This window comes from Parasteatoda tepidariorum, chromosome 7 (genome assembly GCF_043381705.1).
Source record: "Parasteatoda tepidariorum isolate YZ-2023 chromosome 7, CAS_Ptep_4.0, whole genome shotgun sequence".
NCBI lineage: Eukaryota > Metazoa > Arthropoda > Arachnida > Araneae > Theridiidae > Parasteatoda > Parasteatoda tepidariorum.
The window spans coordinates 7,361,211-7,387,182 of record NC_092210.1 but is presented as its reverse complement, the minus strand read 5'-3'; the positions used below and the strand labels follow the sequence as shown (position 1 = coordinate 7,387,182).

The 25,972-nt window shown below is 30.6% G+C and overlaps 1 protein-coding gene across 1 annotated transcript in view; it reads right to left on the bottom strand.

Annotated features, from left to right (window-relative positions):
• Positions 1-129: 129 nt before the first annotated feature.
• LOC107450263 (hypoxia-inducible factor 1-alpha) overlaps positions 130-25,972 on the bottom strand; it is a 141,631-nt gene continuing 115,788 nt past the window's right edge. Inside the window, 10 exon segments of the mRNA XM_043040829.2 lie at positions 130-267; positions 5,645-6,217; positions 6,219-7,287; positions 9,962-10,112; positions 12,986-13,092; positions 19,209-19,362; positions 20,819-20,983; positions 21,859-21,958; positions 23,062-23,151; positions 25,285-25,376. Of these exon segments, the coding sequence (XP_042896763.1) occupies positions 5,651-6,217; positions 6,219-7,287; positions 9,962-10,112; positions 12,986-13,092; positions 19,209-19,362; positions 20,819-20,983; positions 21,859-21,958; positions 23,062-23,151; positions 25,285-25,376 (2,495 nt within the window). The 3' untranslated portion in view covers positions 130-267; positions 5,645-5,650.

The following is a 25,972-nucleotide window of genomic DNA, read 5'->3' as shown; positions in this document are numbered from 1 at the left end:
TGTTGGGATTTATATATATAAACCTTAAACACACTTGAATTTTGAATTACATGAAAACACATTTGAGCGAAATGACTAAAATTCAGAGCCACAGAAATGCTTTCCATCTCTTTGAAAAAAACCAACTAGTGTTTCTTAGAAACAGTTCAACTTAGTCAACTATGGCACTTACAATATTTGTATGAAGTTTTCCAGTTCAACTTTCTCAGCTTTCAGACAAAGTGAAATTTTTATCACCGTGGTTTCTTCGAGTTCATAACATCCAAGCTGAAAGTAAAAGGTTTATGATTTGAAATCAGGTATTTCATCTTATTTTAATTTTGCATCTAATATTTTACTCTAGTGATGACATTCATTTTTTCTCTATTCACTCCTTTATGTCTTAATATTTCGTTATTTCGCCATGACACTTTCATATTATATACATGCATGTGTGTATGTCAGGACATTTTAACAATAAGACTTAGCGAGGCTGATCAAAACGAAAATAATAAATGAAAAAAAAATGCAACCTGCATCGTTTAATGCAAAAAGGAAAAAGTTAAATTTTTATGATATATTATATTTTTAAGACAGTGCGAAACGGGCTTTTTGTTTTGAAGGATGAAAATTTGTCATAATTGAAAATCATCATCATTGGAAAACAGAAGAAAAAAAATGGAAAATAGAAAAAAAAAATAATTAAAACAACAATGAATCATCAACAACGAATATTTTCCAATGAATCATCATCATTGGAAAATAGAAAAAAAATAATTAAAAAACAATGAAACATCAACAATGAATATTTTCCAATGAATCATCATCATTGGAAAATAGAAAAAACATAATTTATTTTTTTAAAATAACTTTTTTTCTATTTTCCATTTTTTTTCTTCTATTTTCCAATGATGATGATTCTTCAAGTTGGTCATTCTATCAGTTTAAACTCAGAACTCTTTCACAAGTGGTGTCAGAAGTGGAATACATATTTATGCCTGCACTTTGCTTGCTTTTTTTTTTTATTTTTAAAAAAAGCAAATAAACAGCGTAAGTCATTGAGAAAGAGTAGTTGGAAAAAAAATATAAATCGCGCCACAACTTGCAGATAAGTTCTTTTAAGGGTTACGTATTTTTTATGCTATGACTGCAGCAAGGGTTGGACAAAATAAAGGAAACACTTCTATACAAACACATTTTTTAATCTTTCTTGAAGTTGAAATCTTTTAGAGGTTTAAAGGACTGCCAATAAATTACAAACGGAAAATAATGCTTTTAAACACTATATGCCAAAAATTTGAGCAGTAAATTTGTAGCTTGTAACAATTATTTTGGTTATTATATGCAATAATTGCACAAACTTTCGTTAAACTAGATTAAATATTTACAGAGATAGACATTTAAAAAAAAACAAATTTTTTTGTCTTGCGTTTTTTTGTTATAAATTTTAACATATTGAATAAAATAAAACAAAATTTTTGGAGCAATTTAAAATTAATTTCAAAATTATTGCTTTAAAATTTGAGCAAAAATGTTTAAGACTGTGTAAGATATGAATGAGTAATTAAAGTAGTTCTTTCATGTTGCACATGCGAAGAAAAAAATTTTAATTTTTTTTTATGCAAACAAAGAAAGAATCGTATTTGGTTCAACGAATTTTAATTGGAGTTCTATGATGAAATGCAATGCAATGCAAATTTTCAATATTATCTGAGCGCTAAAGGCAATGCCAGCGATAATGAAAACGGCGCCATTAACTCAATTTTGAGAAGAAGAAAAAAACTTGCTTTATAAATATTATTATGCCTTTATTAAACTCATTCATTCACTAAAATTCTCTTCATTGATCTGGCCATAAACAAATTCATTGCTATTTATTACTGACTTGTATTAATTCACCTATTTACAGATCCATTGATTAATATTCTTTCATCTCTCATTTTTACTTTATTCACTCGCTGTATCTAAAACCGTTCATGATGTCAGTTTTCATGACGAAGCGACAAGCGTACTCGTAATAAAATGCGTATGAAACTATCATAAAAATAAACGTTTAAAATAAATGAAAAAAATATCCGGACAGTCGTTATAGTTATATTAAATGATTAATCTGCATGGAAAGCAAGAATAGAGTAAAACATTATCCAGCGTTACACTATCATGATACATACATTTTCAACTAAAAAAAAGCTAAATTTATGTATAAAATTACAGCTGCGTTTATTGCAAAAGTAATTTTAAACATACCTATTACCACATGCGTTCTTTTTTTCGTTTGAAATGCAAACCAAATGGGAAAGTGATTTTACTGCTTTCTCTAAAAGTTAAGTGGTTTCAAAAATCAATTCAAAGTCATTTCTCCCATAAAATGCGTTAACAAGTTTGAAATATTTTAGGAAAAAGTTGAAGTGGATCTCAAAGAAAAGTTCGTTAGATAGAAAATTCACTTCACTATTTGGAAGTTATTTTATGAAGAAATTTCCAAAATGTTCTTGGTTCATCGAAAAAAATCGCAAAATAGAGAAATTCGCAAAATAGAAGTTCGTTAAATAGAAGTCCGACTGTATATATGTTTCTTGTTGTTAACTTAAAATTTCTTGGTAATTATCTTATAACCTTAATAAAAGGTAATTATCTAATAAACCTTTTGGTCTTGTTTATAAAAAGTCCAAATTTCTCAACAACAAAAAAATCCCGCAAAAATTCGGATAAAAAACTTAATACTTACAAAAAATTTTAAGATTTGCATCAGCAAATTCACATTATATTAAGATTACGTTTGACACACAGGCTCAATTGACACAAAATTTGAGCTCATTCTCCTCCTCTGCCTGTTTTTCTCTTGCTTTGAGAATATTGACTTGTTCGTTGGATGGTTCCCGAATCATAAATTTCTACAGAAGAGATCTCCCTGGAAAATACGGAACTCAATCTATTCAATGTCAAACAAATAATTTTTTTTTTCTTGCAGCACACTCGTCTCTCTATATTTAGTAAAACTTATACTTAGAAAAATTTAAAACGATAACATATTAGTATATTTTAAAGCAAACAATACTTTAAATAAGTAGGAAATAAATTTATTAAAAATTAAATTTGGGTCTCGTGCGGCACCCCATTTACGTAGTGCTTCGGGCGACAGCACGGCTTTGGCTACAAGTAGAATTAATTATAACTTTATCGCTCGACGGAACTAGATCAATAAAAATTTGGAAAACTTTTCGACAATCTAGAATTATTAAATGACAACTGGAGTTTTCTGTGGTTTGACATCAAATGTTTAAATCGATTTTTTGCGATATTATCACCAAAAGGAATTTAATATGAAGGAAAAGTTCGACTACCAAAAGTTTCAATCCCTTTCTGACAAGCAAAATGATTTCCCAAATAAAATTTTTCGTGATTGGAAATTTCATCCTCTTTTTTTGCCAACTAGAGAGCAAAAGTTTCAGCTGCAGCTTTGAGTGTAATGATAATATGAGTTACAGTTATTTTTTAAAATGCTGTAAGCAAGAGTTCCGACGTAATTTTCCAAATTATTTCAGACGTGAACACTTTTTAAGATACAAAATTAAAAAAAGATAAAAAAGTTAAATAAAAACTTACGTTTTTTAAGCGAACTTAAAAGGAACTATTTTTGAAACACATATAACGAAAAATGTAGAGTGTATCAATTTCACAGTAAACTTAAATCGCCAACAAAAATTCCCTTCTCGTCTTTTAAAAAACGATGCAGCCAACGTTTCTCGTTTTATGAGCGAAAAAAATGGATTTTTATACTTTTAAGTCCACTTGAAGAACATATTTTATTTTAAGTTTTTTATTGTCATTTTTTCACTATCGTAATTTGACTTAACCTCATTAGCATCTAGCTACAAAATGTGCACTATATAGTTATATGAAAACAGTGGTAGTACACATTTGTAAATATCACATATTACTTTTGGATACCTATCACTTCAGCTTTTTTAAAATAAATAAATAGGGCCGGGATAGCCTGGTTGGTAGGGTACTGGGCCCATGTCCAAGAGTTCGTGGGTTCGATCCCAGGTCGGCAGAAGACTCCCCGTGTAGTAAATGGTGACTGATGCACGTTAAATCTGTCGAGCGCAAAGTCCCCTATGTTCCCATAGCAAATCAATACCTCTGGGGGTACTGATCTAGAAGTTTTCTTGTCTTCTGGATTGGGTTCAAAATAAATCCGAATAATGTGCTACCATTTTTTTTTTTTACTTTTTTTAAAAGAACCGTGCTTTTAAAAGGACGCGATTTACAAATAAGTGGTTTTTCTTTAGATTTCTGAGCATTATGGGAAAAAAATAATCGCTTATTTTCTGAAGAAAAATCGAATCCGCGTTTCGATTTCTTAGAGTTCTTCAACTAACCTTCATGACATTGGCAGGAAAAAAATTTAAGGCCAAATTGATTTATTGCAAATGATTTTATAAAAGGATTCGCACTGGTGTTCTAAACATCAAATTAACTCTAATTTTTATCTCTAGAGGCGGAATATTGTTCGATCGTTCTTTTCTTTTATGAAGGGTTTTGATTTTTTTCAGAAAGAAATATTTACTGGATTTAGTATTTTCTATCAGATTTTTTGCGGGGGGAGGCTTGGGTTGAGATGATCACTAAACGGAAACATATAATAGATCACTATTATCGGAAGCCCCCTCATGATGCCAAAGAGAGGAAAGTAAATAACACTTCAAAAATATTTAAAATTTGAACAGACATTGACTGTGATAATGCATCAAATTACCGATAAGCGAATACCTAAAATCAGCTGAAAAAATGTATTCGACATTTTGCAATTCTTATCACCTTGTGGTGGCAGAAGATATTAATTCCGAGTAATGAAGACAATTTTTTCTCCCTACTCTTTAAAAAAGATACTTAAAACTACTGTTAAAGTATACTTAAAGATACCGATAAAGTAAATTAGTTTCTACTAAAATTGAATAAAAATAAATAGATTTTACGGTCATAACACAGGGTGCGTAGCCAAATTTTTCAACAAAAAATACTTTTAGAGCACTCAAAAATATTTTAAGCACTTTGAAAAAATATCATAATTAGACAGGGTTGGCAAGTTTTTGACAATTGATGGTTTTATTTGCTTGCCAGTGACGAAATCGCTAATAGCGAAAAAAAATTGACATTTAGTTGGTCCCCGTAATCAGAGAAAATTCGAGATATTTTTCGATTCTATTAAGGAGGTCGGAAAATGAAGTCTGAAATTAAGAATCTCTTACAAAATGCAGCAGAGTTGCACATGAGAGACAAAAATCCTTCCCACTGAATCCAGCTCAGAATACGCAAGTACGGACCCGCAAGTATTTCATCAAACATGTAAAACAAATAATGTTTTCTTACACTACAAACTGACGGTAAGCTGAAATAGATTGGCGTTAAATGAATTGTGAAAACGTTGAATAAGACAATGTCTTTTTGCATAATATGTGGCGAAAATCAACATGGTAAAGAAAAATATCACATTTCAGAAGAGGAAAAATTAAGCACTTTTTAAAAACTTTTTACTTTGGAAAAAAGCATCTTTAAGGGCTTTTAAAAATTAAAATCGAAAATAAGCACCTTTAAGCATTTTCTAAAAACGCTACGCACTCTGTAACAGTTACAATTAATACAGTAAAAATAAACTTACGGTTCACTAAAGATTTTCAAACATGCTTTCCTGAAATGATGGACACAGGGAAGATCTTGACTGATTATCCAAATCAGCTACATATTCATTTTGTGCGTCATTTAATGTAGATTGTGAATTCATGCTGGGATGGAGATGATTCAATCCTTTTCTGGATACTTTGTAAACTCTACCTTCATTAGCTGCATTTGTGTGAAATTTGCTATAAAGGTGATCGGTAATCTCTTGTTTGGTGGAGCTGCTATCTTCCTTCATCTGCCAATCATGAGTTTGAAAATGGTCTGCATAAAAATTCCTCATTTGCATTCCATTAGAATCCACAGAATTATCGTTATCAGATGTTAAGTATACATCACGTGAACAATCATTCAATTTCTCGGGTGAATGTGCGTTATTACTGATATGTATTTCTGAGCTAGTTTGCGTGAATAATCCAAGCTTGCCAGCACAATTAGTATCATTTAAAACACCACTGTCACAGTTCATTTCTGTACCAGAAATAGAGTTTGCAGTTTCAGTTTGAAACTTATCAGTATGGTTCGACTTCGGAAAAGGCATGGCATTTTCAAAAAAAATCACTAAGCAGTGCCATGTTTTCAACAGAATGGTCAAAAAAACTTAAATCAATGTTTTCTTGGGAGCTATTATCGGGAATCGAATTTATGGCAGCATTTACTACTCTCATGTTCAAAGTTGATTGGCTATCACCAGCAAAAGTAATTTTTGGATTGAAAGTGGTGAAATGATTATGACTAACATAACTATTTACATTTCCGTGACCACTTTCAAAGCTTGTGAAAGTTTCATCAGTAATGTTCAAAGACTCGGGGTTGATGGTCGCATAATTCTGAAGTGAACCTTGGGGTGTCAAAAAGTCGCCTGGAACCATTTCAATACTGTCGGACACATCAAACGAGCCATCGTTCTCCTGGAGATGGCGTTGCGTGCAATTAACTTGGGAACTAGTACACTTTTGAGACTGGAAAAAAGGTTTTCCAGCATCGTAAGTATAATCATCGGGAGCTAAAAGTAAGTCTGATGTAATAAAGGTAGAATTTAAAATGACAGGAAAATCATCATTCTCCTGAATTGCAGATTCAGCATAAGAAACAGGAGCATCATTCGAAGATGACATATATTGCACAGGACTGGTGAGATCAAAACTCGAAAGAGTGCTATTACATTGTACATTACAACTCAATGTTTCTGATGATGCAGTTTTATTGCAGTTCATCATTTGAAGTGCCTGACCATCATCACTAAATGTAATGAGAGAATTATCATCAGAGCTCAGGGGACAAATTTCAGAGCTTGAAGATAACGAGTGATTTCGGTTTTCATTGTAGTTAATTTTGCTCAAGTGTACATCACTACTATTTTTTGTACTTTCAGTTGTGTTTGGTTCCTCAATGTCCATGGGTGCATCAGAGATGGAACCATTGGTTACTGGGAGGCTGCTTTTTTGTTTCACGTTTTCATGCTCAACTAGAGTAGAACATTTTCTGGTGGCGCAGCTGTCACCATTAACTTTGATTAATGATTTAGTCGATGATTTAATTTCTTGAAGTGTCAGTTTTGATTCTTTGAGCTGTGGGGCATATCTATCTTGAAATTTTTTAAGTTCTCGACTACCATCTTCATCACTGTAAACAGAAAAAAAAATTACGCATTTATGAATAAAAAAGTTTAATAATCAAGAACAAATAACATCACTTGAAGTCAGAATGTTTTGTAATTACCGGACTCAATACATATTTTTATAATATAAAAAATAAAGTTATTAGAAACTAAACATGCAAGCTATTATTAAACGCACTACTCGTTTAATAATAGCTGCAAAACTGTTATTAAACGAGAAACACGCTTTCAAAATATGATAAACCATTATCGAGGACAATGACAGAAAAAGTGAAATTAAAAAAATATTTAAAGGCAATTAACTGATAATTTGAATTTTACCTTTTGATGAGAATCTTCATAATAATTCATCAGATATTGATTAAAAAAAAAGATCTTACTAAAAATATGTTATAATATTATAAAATATAGCTCCTAGAATATAAGATAGTCTAACAAGTTACACGACATTGTGCATACCCCGAAAAGTTCTATAATCCTAACAAGCCTAAGAAATCCGAAGTAGCACCAAACTTTCAAGCATAATGCCGAAACCAGATGGGGAAATATACATCAGTTTTTGCAACTATAAAGTGACTTGCACTTTAAAGTAGGGATAAGTATACGATATTTAACCACTCATTGATTGAAAAATGGTTATAATCTTAACTGAAATGCTAAGAATAATATACCCAATCTTGAAAGAACATTAATATCTGATCATAGTTATTATTTAATAGATATTATATACAGATATACACTCAACCCACGCCCTTCCTCTAAAGCTGTAGTGACTCTCAGGGAAAGGAGGTAGACTTTGGTGTAATGAAGGTTAAGGTTTATACAATTTCGTGAGCAATGCCTTGAAAGTGGCTATGGGGTCAGCATTTCCCATTGACAGCACAGACACACTTCACAGATTAGGTAGTATGAATCGATTTGAAGCAGGGAAGTTTACTTTTTTTTTATTTTGTGATTACAGTGCATATACAAGACAGTATAGATAATATAGATAATGCTATTACAGTATGTTACAAAATTATAAGACCACCCCAAATATCACTTATTTTTATGGTGCACTGCATAAAATGAATAATTTTAAAATAATGAAGCAACTGAAATCAGTTATATTTTCTCAAATAAATCAAAAATAGAAAAAAAATTTGAGTTAGTTTTACACAAAAAACAATTTTTTTAAAATTTCGGAGTTACATAAGTATAAGACTACTTATTTCTTTTTTCAAAAGCGTTTGAGTTTTGAATTTTCTTTGGAAATCATATGTAAACTGTAACTTTGAATCACAGAAAACGCAAACGATAATACTATAAAGAAAAAGAGAATTTAATTTATTTGTGAAAAGAATTATCTGAGTCAGAAGTTTTTTTTTCTTTTTTTGTTTAAAAATTTGGTTTTTTAAAGGCTCTGGAAAGTTGAAAAGTGAAATATGTAAGTTATTTAAATGTTCATAATGTTTTAAGCAAAAAGGAATGTTATGAAAAAGATATAAGATCTTTTAGGAAGCGTAAATTATCAGCTCGTGATAATAGACACATTGTCAAACTTGCAACGAAACTGAACGTGTCTACTCACTCGCAAAATTTCACAGCATAGGCAAGTAGAACGATCTTACATTCAACAGCCTAGCGCACTTTGAGATGAAATTCGAATTTTGTTCTTCAAAAATTTAAAAGAAAGCCATGACTGTTAAAGCATCAAAAAGAACAGAGGCTTAAATGAGCAAAGGAGGTCATGACGATCTGGGATGCTGTTTGAAAAAATATCATTTTTTCCGGCAAAAAGAAGTTTGATTTGGATGGCCAGGATGGTAATAATTACTATTGGCATGAATTGCGAACAGAACCTCCTGATTTCTTCGGTAAGCAGATGGGTGGTGGCTCTGTGACGGTGCACGATGGTAAATGCGGCCTGCAGTGAATTTCTGGAAAAATGGACATCAAAAACTACTTTACTAACACCCTATATCTTATGGTCCACATCTAAGAGGGTCAGACTGGTAATTTCAGCAAGACAATGCACCATGTGTCCTAATCAATTAAAAATCCTTGTGCAGATGTGTCCTAATAAATTAAAAATAGCGTTCCTAAGCTGACCCATGCAATAGTCCTGATCTTAATCCTACAGAAAACTTGTGGGGCTATTTGACTAGATAAGTGTATGCAAATAATCGCCGATATGATTCTGTGTAGGAACAGGCAGTAGCTATCATGAATGAAAGGGACAAAATTCCTAAAACTTTGCTTGCAAACTTGATTGAGTAAAAATCGAGTCTCTGTAGTTATCCAGAAAAAATGGTGGCTCAACATCTTTTTGGCTTTAGTAAACAAATTCATTTTTAACAAGTGATCTTATTATTTTGTAACAGATATTTGAAGGGTGAAAATTGTTGTTGTTGTTCATTAGATGTTGATTGTACTGTTGACAAAATATTTATATTTAAATATGTCTATAAAAAATTAAATACAGATATTTTGCTTTTCATTCAATCTCATTTATTTAAATTAATTCCGGAAAATTTATATAACTTATAATACAAGTCACAAAAGCTGCAGTGGTCTTATAATTTTGTTAAACTCTGTATAGCTATTTGATATAAACAATATTCGATTCTTTACAAAAATTACATATGAGCTACTGCTTTATTGTAACATTATGCATCATTGCAACGAAAAAAATATTACCTTAACAAAATGTTGCAACAGATAAATTGGCGAACTTCCTTTGTTGAGTCCTTATATCTAATCTGGCCCTTGGTTTGCAGATATATGTAAGTTGAGGTACGAATTCGAAGTCTGTAAGTTATTATTCCAGTTCCATCACTGCTTACAAACACTGCGGAATTAAATAAATTGTAATTATTTTTTTAAATACCTACCATAATTTTTTTCCTCCATTTTTACAGTCATCAAAAATCACATGGCTCTTTCAATTTATAATAGACTATGTGCTTTTTGGGGATAAATGAAAAATGGATTTGAATGGATTTTTTTGTAAAAAAGTATTTAATCAAAAACGACTAAATAATTTTTCAAATTTTTTGGACAAAGTTACAAAAAGAAGGCCATTTTGAAATTTCACTCAATCTAACAGAATGGCGTAACAACAAATGGTGACTCATATATTAATATCTATACTTTTTTTATATCTGATCAAATTTTCTCTTTAATTTTGGTGTCATGTTACGTATATACACCGAAGAGCCATTACATTATGACCATCACCCTTCATCTATACCAATGGGCTAGCCCAGGTTTTCATGGCTTCTCGCCCAGGAACAATGTTTTCATGGTAATCGGCATATATCGCTTCGAATAAAGTAGTAAATAGACCTAAAAATCGAGCCACCTCATTCAAATAATCTCAATTTATTTTACATGAAAGGAGAATATTTGAATCATTGTGTTCAAAAGACATTTTAAAAAAATGCGCGTGTCTTTGTTAACTGTACAAATTTATATGAAAAACATCAAAACTTGTAAAATTTAATTACTCCGGAACTATCGAAATTTTAAAAAATAATTAACAGTTTCTTTTTCAATTTAATCTTCTGTTATAAAAGTATGAAACTGCAAAAGAAATTATAATTTTATTGCAATTAGTTTTAATTCGACGAATCTCAAATAAAAACTATTTTATTACTTAAAAGAAAACTAATTCAAAATTTAAACAAAGAGCCGAGTTACACACTCATAGACTTACGTAACAGTAAAAAAAAAGTTATTCATTTGCTAATAGGTTTCATTAAACTAAATTACGCAGCGCAAAAAAAAAAATATATATATCTTTAAATTTGACGACAAATTACCGCATTAATTGAAATTAATTAATTAATTTCAGATCAATTACATTTTGAGATTAGAATGTTCATTTATACTTAGATAAATGATTCATCACTTAAAAAAAAAAAACACGAGTGAGTTCATTGATGCGATGGCATCTTATATCTCAGTATCTGATGAAACTTGTTATAGAGTAATTGAAAAAAGGGCTTTTCAATGGCAATATGCCTTAAATGATACTTGAGCATATTTTTTTCACCACTATTTAAAAAAGGTAAATAAAGGTGTAATATTAACTAATCTTATTTGAAAAAAAAAAGAGAAGAGAAAACGAAATTTTGTAAAAAGGCCGAATAGCCAGACAAAATTTGTGGAATAGTGAAAATCTTGAGATCACAGAGGCCTCCCACCCCGGCTTCCATGTGAAGAGGTAGAAGATTTTGTGCACAGTTGGTTAATTTCATGCCCTACTTCTTTCCGGGGTTAAACAACTTCCAAAGCGTTGGAAAGAGTGCGTAGAAGTTCACAATAGTTATGCAGAAAAATTAGATTTGTATATTTTTTGTAAGGAATATTTTAATGTATAGTTATTAAAAAAATTTTCCTTTACATTTGATCTACCCTCGTATACATCTCTCTATATATACATTCGGTAATCTCTTCATCGAAAAAAAAATAGCAAACGGGTAGTGTTCACATTTGGCTAATTAGTGTTGCTCTGGCACTAGAGTGGAAATTTTTTATATACTTCTTTGGGGTTGTCACGCTGAAATTTGCGTAACATATTTCCTATCATTTAAAAAAAATCCTTTTTCAATAAATAAAAATTATTAATATAAATCTGTAATCTTTTTTATACCACAACCTTGAATTGAGTGCAGAATAAAATCTATTTTCAGAGATTCCCTGCACTTCTGCCCAACACATTAGCATAGAATTCGAAAACCGTTATAGGGTTGCCAATGTTTTGATTTCATTAAAATTCGTTATAATTTCTCCCGTTTTCCTTTCCGTCAACACATTTGAATGCGGAAAGCTAAGAAAAAACAACCTTGGCATTAAATTGAGTCAATTAATAGCCAATACATGGATTCCTTAACTTTTGTTGGCGAAAACTATTTCAACGCACGCATTACACTTGCATTTTTGATTTCTTGATAGACGGAGGTGTCTTGTGGGACTTGGTCCTGCAGTCGCACCATCAGTGCCATTTTCTAAATTTATTAAATATGTATGAATCATTTTTTTTACTTTGGAGCTTCATATGATTACACATAAATTTGAAAAATAAAACATTTTTATTTATTATAATCTGATTCTTTTTATTAAGCAATTTATGATTTTTGTTAAATAATTGCTGGCCTACATCACACAAGAATAATATATGGACGACTACACCAATCAACATCATCTTCAACGAATGGTAAATTCATCGAACTTCTTCAACTTATGATCCAACCTTTTCAACAAATGGAATCTAAACTAACTTGAGTTCATTAACAACTTCAACGTATAGCATAAGCTAATCAAACCTCTTCAAAAAAATATAAATTTCATCTAGCAATCAAAACTATTTTCCTGATAGGGGTAAAGCTAAAAGAGCATTGAGCAAGAATTGCGGTAACATTTAATTGGTTTAAAAAAAAATTTTAAGGAAAGAAAACGATTAAATAATATTTTTTTCCTGTTTTATGTATTTCATCAGAATAATATCGGAATTGTGACGTCACTTCAGTGCAGCAAAATTATGCCACACTTGTAGTTTTAGCTAATGAAAAAGAAAATAAACACGAAATATTTATAGAAATACAGTGTGTATCCAGTGTTAGTTTAATTAAAAAAAAACCCTTTAAATCGAAAAATGTTAGATAGGAGAATACATAAGAGATGTGTTGTTAATTGGAAGAATTGAAACGGATAACTTACTAGCTTTTTGTGCAAAGAGAGCTATTGGCACATCTGAACTATGAATATACTGATAAGCTGAATTTCCCAAAACATCTCGAGGCATATAACCAGTCATAATAGATATTCTAAATAAATAAATAAAAAAGACATATATAATATTTTTTCAAGACTTCATGTATAAAATAAAAATTTTAAAAAAAATTTTGAATTTAATATTAAACTTGAACATATTTTGAAACTATGTTGTTGTGCTGACAAGGAAGATACCCAAAGTGTTTCTTCGTAAAATCCAGATTCAAGAATAAAAAAATATTAGTCTTATTAGACATAAACCTATGTCTAGTTGGTTAGATTCAAAATTTATTCACACGAAGCGAAACTAACATTTCCTAGTAATTTTAAAATGAAGTTATCGACAAATCATTTTTTTCTTGCTTTTAAAATTAATTTTAATTATTGAAAATATCTTTTACGTGCAAAACTAATGTTAAATATCCAAATATTTTGAGAAATAATTAAATTCTAAAATTTATAATAAATACAGTTAGTACTTTTATAAAGTTGTTTACGCTATTGTATGCCAAATAATCTGTTAATTTTGTTGCTAAAATGTGAGTTTTCTTGCCAAGTTGTTCCGACAAGAAAATTTCGCAAAGTACACTTCCATATTTAAAGATCAATAATTTGGGCAACTTTAGAGAAAGTTTTGCCTCCCTTTAACCGAGAAAGGGGGGGGGGACAAAGCAGAGCTAAATACTGCTATGATGTAATAGCTACTAAGAAATTATTTCGACATACTGCTAATAAAATTTTTATTGCTTATTTATGATCGTTTTTATAATTAAATATATCAATTTAACAGTAAAACTAGATTAATAACAAATTTGCTAACGAAAACTTTCAAAGCGAAAATCGAGCGTAACTTTGTCATAAGAGGTAACTGTTAAGCGATATATGGGTGATTCTCACGAAACATGACAATTCGGACCAAAAAATTTCTTCAAATTTAAAGTCTTCAAAATAATCTAAAAATTTTTTTATATACCTCTTTAGCTACACTTATTAATATCTTATAGACAGCAGTGTAGTTTATTGACATTTGCTCGAGAGAAAAAAATAGAAATTCACCAAATCTTGAATGCCAGGAAAATGACATATTACCTTAGAAGTTTAAAAAACAGTCATTTTAAGTTAATAGTAAGTAACTCAACTTAAGCCTTTATGTTAGATGGACGATAAATTGCTTAAATTAATTCTTTTTATCCACTGTAGAAAGAAACAAAAAAATTTTTGTTGCTGATATGTACAGAATAAAATTGTGTATAATAATCTATCATTAAATAAATAAATAACTTCGATTACATCCAAGCATATTACAATCATACATAAACTTGGTATTAGGTTAATATTTGTTTTCCCTCTTTAGAGTATTAGCAGTTAAAAAGAATTTCTGGTAACACTTCAATGTCCTGGCATTCATAAGCCAGGAAAATGACAGCCAGGATAATGACAAATTCGCCATTTTATAGCATATAACTTTAATTTAATATTTTGGCCGAAGACGTTTATATTCTGCAGAAAACAACAGTATTTCTTAAAATAACTCAGATAAATCTATGTAGTTTTTGCTATTAATGATTTCAAGAAGCCAGGAAAATGCCAGCATAAAAACCTACTCACCTAGAAAAATTTTTTGTAATAGATTTTGAGCCAGAAAATTGGTTCTTTATTCATGCAACAAGACATGTTCAGATAGGATGGTATCTAATCAATCTATTGACATAAGATATTGATTCCTGGCGCTATCTATTTTGGTTATAAATCACTAAATAAAAGTAGCCATTAAAAGGACAGATTTTTATGGGACAAACAAATTATTGACAGAAATTCGTTATTTTAAACGAAGTTTTAGTAAACAATACCCTCTGCGTATATTCTAGAAATGCTTACATAGGATAAGATAAAAAAAAATTAGATTTTGAAAAATGTATGGGAAATTTTGAAGCTAGTTATTATTGGAAATATTGTTTGAGACATGCCAGGAAAATGACATTTTGATATTCAATTAAATTTTTGAAGTATACAAAACAGTCAATGCTAGTGCAAAGTCGTTTTAAAATGCTAACAGCAATGCTATTTATTAATTTTTTTTTAAAAAAAAGTTATTTTAGTATTATAGTATTAGATCTTGGAGCAAGGGACAGTGAATTGTCATGTTTCGTGAGAATCACCCATACATGTTTCACTTTTGAACAATTTTGAAGCAGTATGACGTAATAATATAACTATAATTTGTTGCAAAATGCATAGATTTTATTATGAGTTATCTTCCAATTCAATGTTTATTATTTTAGCCACATGATGGCGCTGTTTAGTTATGTTATGTACAACTTTAAATAAGTTTCACTTCACTACTCATCTAACCAACAGCTTGTTAAGAGCACTAGCTCATCAACTAGTATTTACTAATTTGTGTTCATTTAAGAATAAACTTATATTTTAAAAGACAATCTGAACATTTTCCAGAACTATTAATGCCTCAATTTATTGAGTTAGTCAAGAGATATTGAAGAATAGAAAGTGAAGACAGCCCAAGTTAACACAGCATTCATCATTTCTGCTACTCTTTATTCACTTATAACACATAATTAGGCACTCTACATTATATTATCCAATATGTGAACAAAAATTAAATTTTATTTGTTCCAGTTATTATTACAATTGCTTGTTGTTTTTATAAAATAATTACTTTTTTTTTAAAGTTTGGGTCAGTAATACATCAAAAACTAAGAAAGAAACAGTATATAAAAACTGGAAAAAGCCCGGTTTTAACCCTCTCCCCCCCATACGGGGCACCCAGGGAATACTTATGAAGGATCAGTTTAGGCCCAAATTCTGAATTTTCTTTCCAAAAAGTATTTTACTTCGATTCCTTTGTTTATTATTTTTTTTTTTGGTTCCAGTTTCTTTTAATGGTATCAAAGTTGATATTTTCCGAGAAAAATATAATTCTTAAATCCTCATAAACTGAGCAGACAGCAAGTATGTGTTAACTCTTGCAAACTTTAGAGTTCGGGTCTTTCCCGAACATTTTTGACTGATAACTACCCTGGGCTCCATGGTTAGTTAGAAATTGATTGATATAGAAGTTGGAGTAGATTTTTCGTTAACTGACTTTTGGGACAAATTGGCAAGTGTGTGGGCTCTTTGTATTATTGTTATCCCATCTTTGCTGCCATGATGAAAGGTTATTCTTCACAAGTTCTGTTCTTGTTGTTTGTTTTGATGGTATGTCATATAGACCTATTGTTGATTTTTGATACGCTAATTTGGCCAGTCTGTCAGCTTCCTCATTGCCCTCACATCCTTTATGAGCTTTAATCCAGTGGAATTTAGTAATATTGTTGTAAGTATTTTTTATCATTTGAACTAGGTAATCATTCGTGTTTGCGTTGCTAAGGGCTTGAAGACTGGAGTGTGAGTCAGAATAGATGTTTGTTTCGCTATTGATATTATTTTGGTGTATCCAGAGGAGTGACTGAAGTATCACTCATAATTCTGCTTTGAAAACTGTTGAATAATCTGTAAGTCTGAAGTTGCGAGACTCTACAAGACGACCATCGACATATATTAAGAATGCACATCCTACTTTGTATTCGCCATTATAAATTAGCCGTGAATATCTCAATTCCATCTTTTGTTGGTAAATTGTAGTCAAAATTTATGGATTTTAATTCTGCTGGATGTATTGATGGGAACTCTGGTAATGGTACGTATGGATCTTCATTGCTTTTATGGAAATAAATATTCGGCATTTTTCTTCTGTATTAATTATTAAATCTAATGGGATGGTCCCGGCCAAAACTTGTAGTGCATCTGTCGTGGTTGTCCTGTAGGCTTTTGTTATAGAGAGAAGAGGAATTCGTTCGATTTTATTAAGTTTGTTAAGAGTTCTTTTTTCCAGATTTCGGATCCATAAGTGATTAATTTTTGTGTACTATTTTGGAAAATGAATTTTTTAATGTGTGGGTTCATACCCCAGTCAACTCCAGAGAGTCTGTTCAGTTTAGCTTAGAAGATAGAGATTTTATTATAAAGCTTATCCAAATGGGGCAAACAGGAGAACTGACAGTTAAGTTGGAACCCAAGGTAAGTTATGGTTTGGATTATGGATATACTCTGTACACCCAGTTTAACGGTTGGTTTTCTAATGATCTTGTTTAATTTCGGAAAGACTATGGCTTGTGCTTTTTCTAGACTAATTTTGTGGTTTTGTGCTTCTGCCCATTTCTAAAAGTTCTCTAGTACGGTAAAAAAAACTGGAAAGAAAGTATTAAATTCTTAATCTAATTGAAATTACCTGCATTTAAATATGAGTATTAAATAAACCTAATATGTATTAGGGAGATTTTGCACTCATATGTTACATTCCCGTACGTAAAACTTGAAGTAATTGTGCATCAAGAGAGGATGAAATATTTAATTTAGGTAAAATACGCATGCTTCCGTAATAAAATATCAAACTTACGTGAATGAAAATAAGAGATTTTCTAAAAATCAGTAAGTTAAAAACGCTAACGTAGTGGAATCATCGTAACTTAGACCATAAAACCAAAACAAACATTTTCAATGGACGCGGATATTATGGAAGTTCTGAAAAATAACAATTAGAAATATTTATAAAAGAGTTTGCGAATTTTTTTCACATTTTCACTTTTTTCCAGGTGTATGTAAGCATAAATTAATTTATTATTTTCACCCAAAAAATATTGAGAAATTCGGCTTTGGATCCGCATTTCCAGTTCGGTCTGTATCCACTTCATAAATGCAGCAATAAGATGCGCTCTGAATTAAATAATTTTTCAATAAAAAATAGGCTAAAGTGCCATTAATTTTTCTTTTTTTTTGTCATTCTCTTGGAAGATGTAGTACAGAATTCTTTCCTCGATCATCATTATCATGATAGGACAAAATCGAATAGCCAAAAATATGTTAGATTAAAGATATTTAAAAATGCTAGTATTATAACAGAACACTGAACTAATACTTAACATAAATTAAAAACTTCAAACATCTTCAAATAAATCTTTTAAAAAAACAATTTTTTTAAACCTTTTCAAATCTGCTTCATACATTTTCAAAATCTTTGCTAAAGATATGAAAAATAACTAGCATTTAGGAATGTAAATGCTTTTACAGGGTGCGTAGCCAACTCTTTTAGCAAAAAATAAGCACCTTTTAAGCACTCAAAAATATTTTTAAGCACTATATAAATACATTAACAAAATGCAAAATAATTTTCAAAGACTTTACATGATCATGATAAAAAAAAAGCTAGTCTCTGACAAACTCTTTTCTTGATTATATTAGCCATTATAAAATGTTCAAGAGATTCTTCGGTTCGATATCAGAGGGTGGAAAAAGAAGCCCGAAATTGAGAATGCAGTAGAGTTGCACATGATGAGAGTGCAATAATCTCATTGAACCCAGCTCAGTAGAAGGACATGCAGACTCGGAAGTATTGCATCAAATATGTAACATAATTGGCGCTATCATACGTTGCGGACCGACGGTACGCCGAAATGGATTGTGGTTGAATAAATTGTGAAAACATTGAATAGAACCATGTGAAAAGCAAGCTTTTGCTCTACGTTTTGTCAGCCAGCATTAAACTTAATCAAAACTGCTCGAGGTTTTAATCCAGAACAAATGATCAACTTAATTATTAATAACGATTGAGTATTCAAAATTATTCCAGGTTTGAGTGATCTATCCTTAAAATTCGAGTTAGCTGCATACAAAGAATATGTAAATTAATGTTCAATTTTGATTTAATAAAATTCTAGTATTTAGAGGTAGCCTCAGAAAGATTTCCAGGACTTACTACGAAAGGGAGGCAAGTGCTGCCTACTTCAGTAGACTCTGAAAAACGGCGAAATTTTTACGAAACTAAGACAAACTTTAAGTTGACAAAAGACAACTTCTGCACTGACTTCATTTAATTTTAATAGACTTGCTGTGGTTTTGAATAAGCTTATTGCTGTGATGATAAATATGAGTGTAAGGTTCAAAGACGCAGCAACATAGATTAATTAAGAAAGAGAAAAAAAGAGGAATAAAATTAAAACCAAAGGTCTCAATTTATTGTTCTAAAACAATTACGAAAATTAGTCTCATAACAAGATATGAATAAACAAAAGGCATAAAACTTTAAATAAAATCATGAATGTAAAATAAATACCTGTGATCAGCAAAAATAATTTCGCCTTGAGTACCGTGTATTGTGAAGTAACAGTCTTTTTGTTCTAAGTATTGCACATCAATGGCTGGCTCTAATTGCACAGGTTCGGCAAATATTAATATTATAGCACTTTCACCAAAATCTCTGTGTAGTCCTATGAATAACAGAAGAAATGTGCTTGAATAGTACTAACAGAATTGTCATTTATTTATAACAGTTATTATTTATGTATAGATTGAATGAGTGGAATTTAAATTCAAAAACAATGAAAATACATTTTCAAGAATTCAATTTATTTCAACTTATAAACGATGTTTAATTACTATATTCTCGTGCATTAAAGAGAATTAATTCAAGAATTGGTAACAATTTTTGAACTGCTCTCTAATATATTTCAAATAAAATGCAGAAAAAATTAAGTTATAAAAACTGAGATAATAAACAAGACTAAGGTAAAGTGAACCAACGAAGTGATTTTCATAGAACTAGACACGAATTTTCAGGGGTTAGCGAGCGATAACGAGTAGGTGGCAAAGTCTAGCTAGTTAGAAGGAAAAAAAATTTAGATAAAATATATTTCTTTATGAACTGGTCTTACTATAAGTAATATAATACACGTTCTATAAAACTAATAAATGCAACAAAACTTTCTTAAATAATTCTACAAAATATCTAATACTTAATTATATTATGATGCTTCATTTTATGTATTTATCTCATAACTCAATGAAACAAAAACTGATACCGTAAACAATGAAGCAAAGTACAAAACAGTTTTAAAAAATAAATAGGTTTAGAACAAAAGATAAACCTAATAGTTGACGCTGAAAAGAAATAATATTTTAAGCAAAAAATTTATGTTTTTATAAACTATTAGAATTAAGCGAAAATTAACAGCTAACCTATTCTCTTGAAAGCTTACTAATTTTCAAATTACATTAATAAATATTAGATTAAAGTGGTAATTGAACGAAGAGGTTAGAGATACTTTAACACGTTGATGGCCGTGTCACCCGTATTCGGGTGACAGCAAAGTTTCTGATAGGGCCATGTCACACGAATTGGGGCGACGCTTATTTTACTACATGCGAAGGATATTCGTTCGTATTTGAAAAGATATTTCACTGGAAGTAACAAAACTATTGAATTGTTGCAAAAGTAATACAAAAATGATTTATTAAGAAAATTATTGTGAGTCTCGTAAAAGCGTTCTTGTTCACTGCTATTTGACTCACTAAGAAATAAGTTTTCTATTTTTCCTTTCGAATTTTCAACGAAATAGGGTAAAGATTTTAAGTTATACTCCTCTTTACTCGGCAAAGATTCAAACTGATCGTGTAATGTGGGGAGATGAGAAACAGATGCGAAGCCACGGACACAAATATAGAGACATAATACCATGGAAACAAACGGAGCGAGTAATTATTCTTTAGATCACCAGAGACTCGCATTATCAAAATATTGGTGGGAGTACTTAGCGGAATTAGCTTCGTACAACGGTACTCGTGGCCTGAAGGAGACTTCACTGTAAAAGGCCTGCGGCAGACAACGTGTTAATAAACATAAAAATAATCTGCAAAATAAAAAGAAGTAAATGAAAAAGACTTTACCGATCTTTAAGCTTTTTTTCAGTGTTGCAGCAGTACTTTGGGGCATTTCGTCGCCAGAATGTATGGAGAGAGAGAAAGACATTTTTCTGTACCGCATCTCACTGCAGCGAGGTAATGGTCGCTGTTGCATACGTACCCTAACCACATTACGAGGATTTGAAGATCCTATAAAAGTCAAAGTAACAGGGGCATTTAAATAACAGCGCTATAATTAATATCACTCAATAATTTACAATTTTTATTTATATAAAGTGCTTCGTCTTTTATTATGTATTCTTGAAAGCATTTTCTAAAGAATGAATTAAAATAAGTCAATAATAAATCTTGATTTATTTTTTAAAAGATAGTTTTCAAAGAATGAATTACAGTGGTCCTCGAATGCGGTGGGAGGCAAAGCCTTGGACAAGGGCAGCAAGCACGACATCCCTATTCAACGACTAAGGATATTAAATCTTTAAATTTATTACTATTATTTTTGTAATAAAATCAAAATTTGTAACATTCAAATTTATGAATGAAGTTTTGAGACATTAAAATTTTTAAAAAAATCATCCTATTTACAAAAAATTATATATTACAAATAAGCAATTCTGTTTATATTACGATAAAGTACATTTTGTTGGAAATAATAAATTTTTCACAATTAAATTATTGATCTTAACATAACATAAAAACGAATTTAAAATTAGGAATTGATTTTTTTTTTAGATTACAAATGTTTCTAAATTTTTTTACCCCGTGCACGCACGCCACCGACGAACTGAAATCTTTTTCGAAAGATAAAATGAGATATAAAAATGAAAATTTAGATCTTAAAAAAGAGCGACATTAAGTTTTAAGAAGTCGATCAATCTAAAACGGGTATTGAATCTATACCCGTTTTAGATATGCAAAAATGTATAGTATTGCAATATGTAAAACAATTCAAAGTGAGAATTCTTACTGAGAATTTCAAAGTGAATTCATTCTTAACAGCTTAAAATAGCATGAAAAACTCAATTCGATGACATCTACTCAATATTGAAAAAATAAAGACTTACCATTCTTATATTTGGATATTAAATTTCTCATTTTTTTCATAAGTAGATCTTTTTCTTTTCTGAGCACGAAGTTCGAAATGTGATGCCCCAGAAGATCAATCTGTGGAAGAAAGAGAAAAAAAGATTGATTGCTGAAGAGATATCAGTTTCTGAAAGTTAAATTGTCTCATATAAGTAATTCAAGGAAAAAGTAAAGAGTTGGTGTATGATTCGGATCTCTGAATGTGTTTACGACGAAAGTCAGATCTGAAAAGAGAATGACTAAAAATATTTTTTTTTCCTTTATTGATTTTTGAATGAAATTGAATACTTGTATTCTTCGATTTTTCTACCAATCCCTTCCCAAAAGCAGGACAATTGACAAGAATAACTTTTGATCTAATGATAGAATTTTTACACATGACATATTTTTTAAGTGTTATACAGAACAGGGTATTCCAAAAGTATGGGAACGGTCAAGTGTATGAGAAATACTCATCGAATCAAAATCGAAAATTAATTTTAAAAGATACATTCAATAATTTCAGAAGTGGGGTAGGAGCAACTTAAAAATCTTAAAAGCCCATCGCTCCCTGCCAGCCGAAGACTCCCCGTGTGGTAAATGGTGACTGATGCACGTTAAATCTGTCGAGTCTCAAAGTCCTCCATGTTCCCAGAACAAATCAATACCTCTGGGGGTACTGATCCAGGAGTTTCCTTGTCTTCTGGATTGGTTCAAAATTACAAGGCTACGGAGTTGAACATTAGTAGTCGTGAACCCAAAATTGGGTCGGCTGTTCAACGACGGATATTAAAAAAAAAGAGGCCTAAGATAATAATCCTAAGATAAAAATTACTTTTTATAATCCGCCGATGCCTTAAAAAAATAATAATAATGCAATTGTAAATGAGTTTGAAATGAAAAAAGGAGAAAATAATACGAACTTACAGATATGAAGTAAAATAAAATAAAAAATACGTAAAAATAAATTGACTAATCTGTTAGCAGAACTTGCTAAGAAAAAAATTAATAAAGTATGAGGTATGTGCTTTTAGCTAGCATTGCATAAAATAATTGGTAAAAATTATAGCAATTAATAATTTACTCACCTGAATGAACCACACATACATCAGGTAACAGAATTTCAGAGTACAAATTTAAACACGAGGTGAAATGTTAAGAGTTGAATTTTCAAATTGAAACTACAAATGTATAACACTTACATTTTGGTAACCAATGTATTCTTCTGAATACCTTGAGCACATTAAAACAACTCCAGCAAATGTTGTGGCAATGATAAAACCATTAATTGACTAAAAAAGAAAATAAAGCTTATATACATACATACATACATATATACGCAAAAAATAAAATTAACATTAGGGGGTTCGAACTTTAGACCGCTCTCCTGATCAAACTTCGGGGATCAATATTTCCAGATGGCGACTACCCCCTATATTTTAAGGGTCTGAAATCCGAATCCGTCGAAAAAAAAGGTATGCTTATTCAGAGAAAGTAAGTTTTTGTAACTGATTTATTAACTTAAAATATCGTCTGCACTTATTAATTAACATATTTGAGGCCTCGAACCATTATGATTGAATCCTAGAACGTGAAGATCCGATCATTAGATCAAAAGTTTTTCAGGGTGGTCAGTTCTTTATTTTGCGCACTGTACAGAGATCTGAATATTCTTAAGTCTCAGATTATTCATTTTCAATATAATAATGCAGATCATTTTTTTTAAATATTTTTCTTTTCTTTGGCTGCATGCCGAAGTTGGTAGATCTCTTAGCCGTCGAGACGTTTTCGGGGTACACCACTAGGAGGTGAATCTACCATCGTTTTCTTCTTCTTTTTTTTTTTCAACAGCCAAGCACTCTTAAAGATCCTTTCATTCGGGAAAACTCTTATATCGAACATTTTATGAGACAAAACTGGAAAGCGTTGCTCACTTCTCGTACTTCTTCAAGAAGTTGGAGGAACGGCTTAGAACAGGGTTGCAGAATTCAGACTTGCGGTGGACCATGATTGCCTGGCGAACCACCTCTGCCGCATCGGCATTCTCGCTGACCCAAATTGCCCTTTATGCTCGAATAATGAACTTATGGACAGGAATCATCTATTGAGATGCTCGGCTCTGCGTGGGGACTAGGAGGTGAGGCGCTACTGGAGTGCCTGTTAATGAGATAGTGACTTTTTTCTCTTACTTGTTGATCACCTTTTTGCTCAGTGTTTTTGTAAGAGTTTGTCATTTTCTTTTGCCATTGAAAATTTAAAAAAAAAAGTTTTTTTTTACTGATAGTACATTGAAAAGCTCTTGTTTTCTTCTACAATCAAAAATAAAAATAATAACTTTGAAATATTCCTAATGGTAATATCAATTCATATATTTTCAATATTATTTTTGTTCATTCATTTCTTAAATTACCTTATAAAAGCTAATTATTTTTTATCTACTGTAGTTGAGTTCGATAAATATATTTAGTTTAATAAAATTTTCAATCCACAAATTTCGTAAATCAATTTTTGACGTATCAGTAACCAGTAGAACTCCTCCCAACTGAAAGTCTGAGGTTGTTCACTGCTCTGCTTTGGAAACAAGAGTAAGAATATTCTTAATGAGGAAAAAATAGAAAAAAATAGCACGCCTCTCTTAACCTAAACTCCACATCCCTGTGGCTTATCTTCACCAGTGGACATTTTCACCTTGGTCAAAATGATAAGTTCTGACAAGTAGAAAATAGAGTTAAGAAGAGCACGGTTTGATTTTATTGTAAAAGTAGCACTAGTTATATTGATGGGTATCATATCATCAGGGTCTAAATTGGCTAAATAACGGTTAGAAAGTATTAGAAGAATCGAACTATTCTATATAGGGCCCACATTGACTATATAACGGATTTAAAATATCGGGTGAATCATACAATTTTGTCTATGGTCTATATTGGCCGAGTAACGGCTATAAAATATCGGGACAATCGGACAATTTTTTGAATGGTTCATATTGGCTGAATAACGGCTATAAAATATCGGGTGAACTTAACAAATCTGTATAGGGCCGATATTGGGTAAATAAGGGGAATAAAATATCGGGTGAATTTGACAACATTATATAGGACAAACATCGGCTGCATAGGGGCTATAAAATATCGGGTGAATCGGAGATTTCCATATTGGTAAAATAATGGCCCTTTAAAACCTTGTTGAGTCAATATTGATGAATATTGGCCCAATAAGTTCTCAAGTTATTTAGCTGCTAGGGTAATGATAGAGAAGTTCTCGTGATAGACATATGTAGTTCAAATATAACTAAACATATTACTTAGTCACCTTTTTCGTGAAAAAAAAACATTTTTCCGCTCATGTAATATGCAGAATGGGTTTTAAATAAAATCCCTTTACAATTTATAGAAATAAAAAAATATTTAAAAAAAATTAAATACTTTTTCTAATATATCCAAGTTGGTAATCAATGAATGATGCATATCAAGGTAACTCACAACAGCAGACTTGAAACGGTTTGCGTTCAAGCAACCTAAAAATACAAAGAAAGCTCTTTTAAACTTTTAGTGAAAAACATTTTTTTATTATTATTATTAACAACAAGTTTTGCACTGTCTGAAATGGTAAAACAGTGATAAAGGTACAGCATATTACAGATAGTTTAACTAAATAATATACTTACTGTTTTACATTATTATCAAAACTTTCCTTCTTTTTTAAAAAAAACATTTATGCATAAAATGTTAAACTTTAATATAAGAATTAAATTATTTTTATACATAAAATTTTAAAAAAATTAAGTAGAGTAAATGTCAGATGATGAGCACTACGATTCACATATAGGGAATACTATTATTTAGTGTATTTTGTTGTTATCGAACGTTAAAATTTAATTTATATAAGTGTGAATTAAATTATTTTCTTACATATAATTATTTAAAAAAATAATTCAAGTAGAGTAAAAATCGGAAGATGAACGATTCACATAAAGGAAATATTATTCGCTGTACTTTGCAGTTGTCTAATGAAAATTCTCAAATTTGAAGTGTTAATCTGGAAACAATTTAAGAAACAATTCGATGTAGAATATAACCTTCGGAAAAAAAGGATCTTTCATTCCCTCAGGTC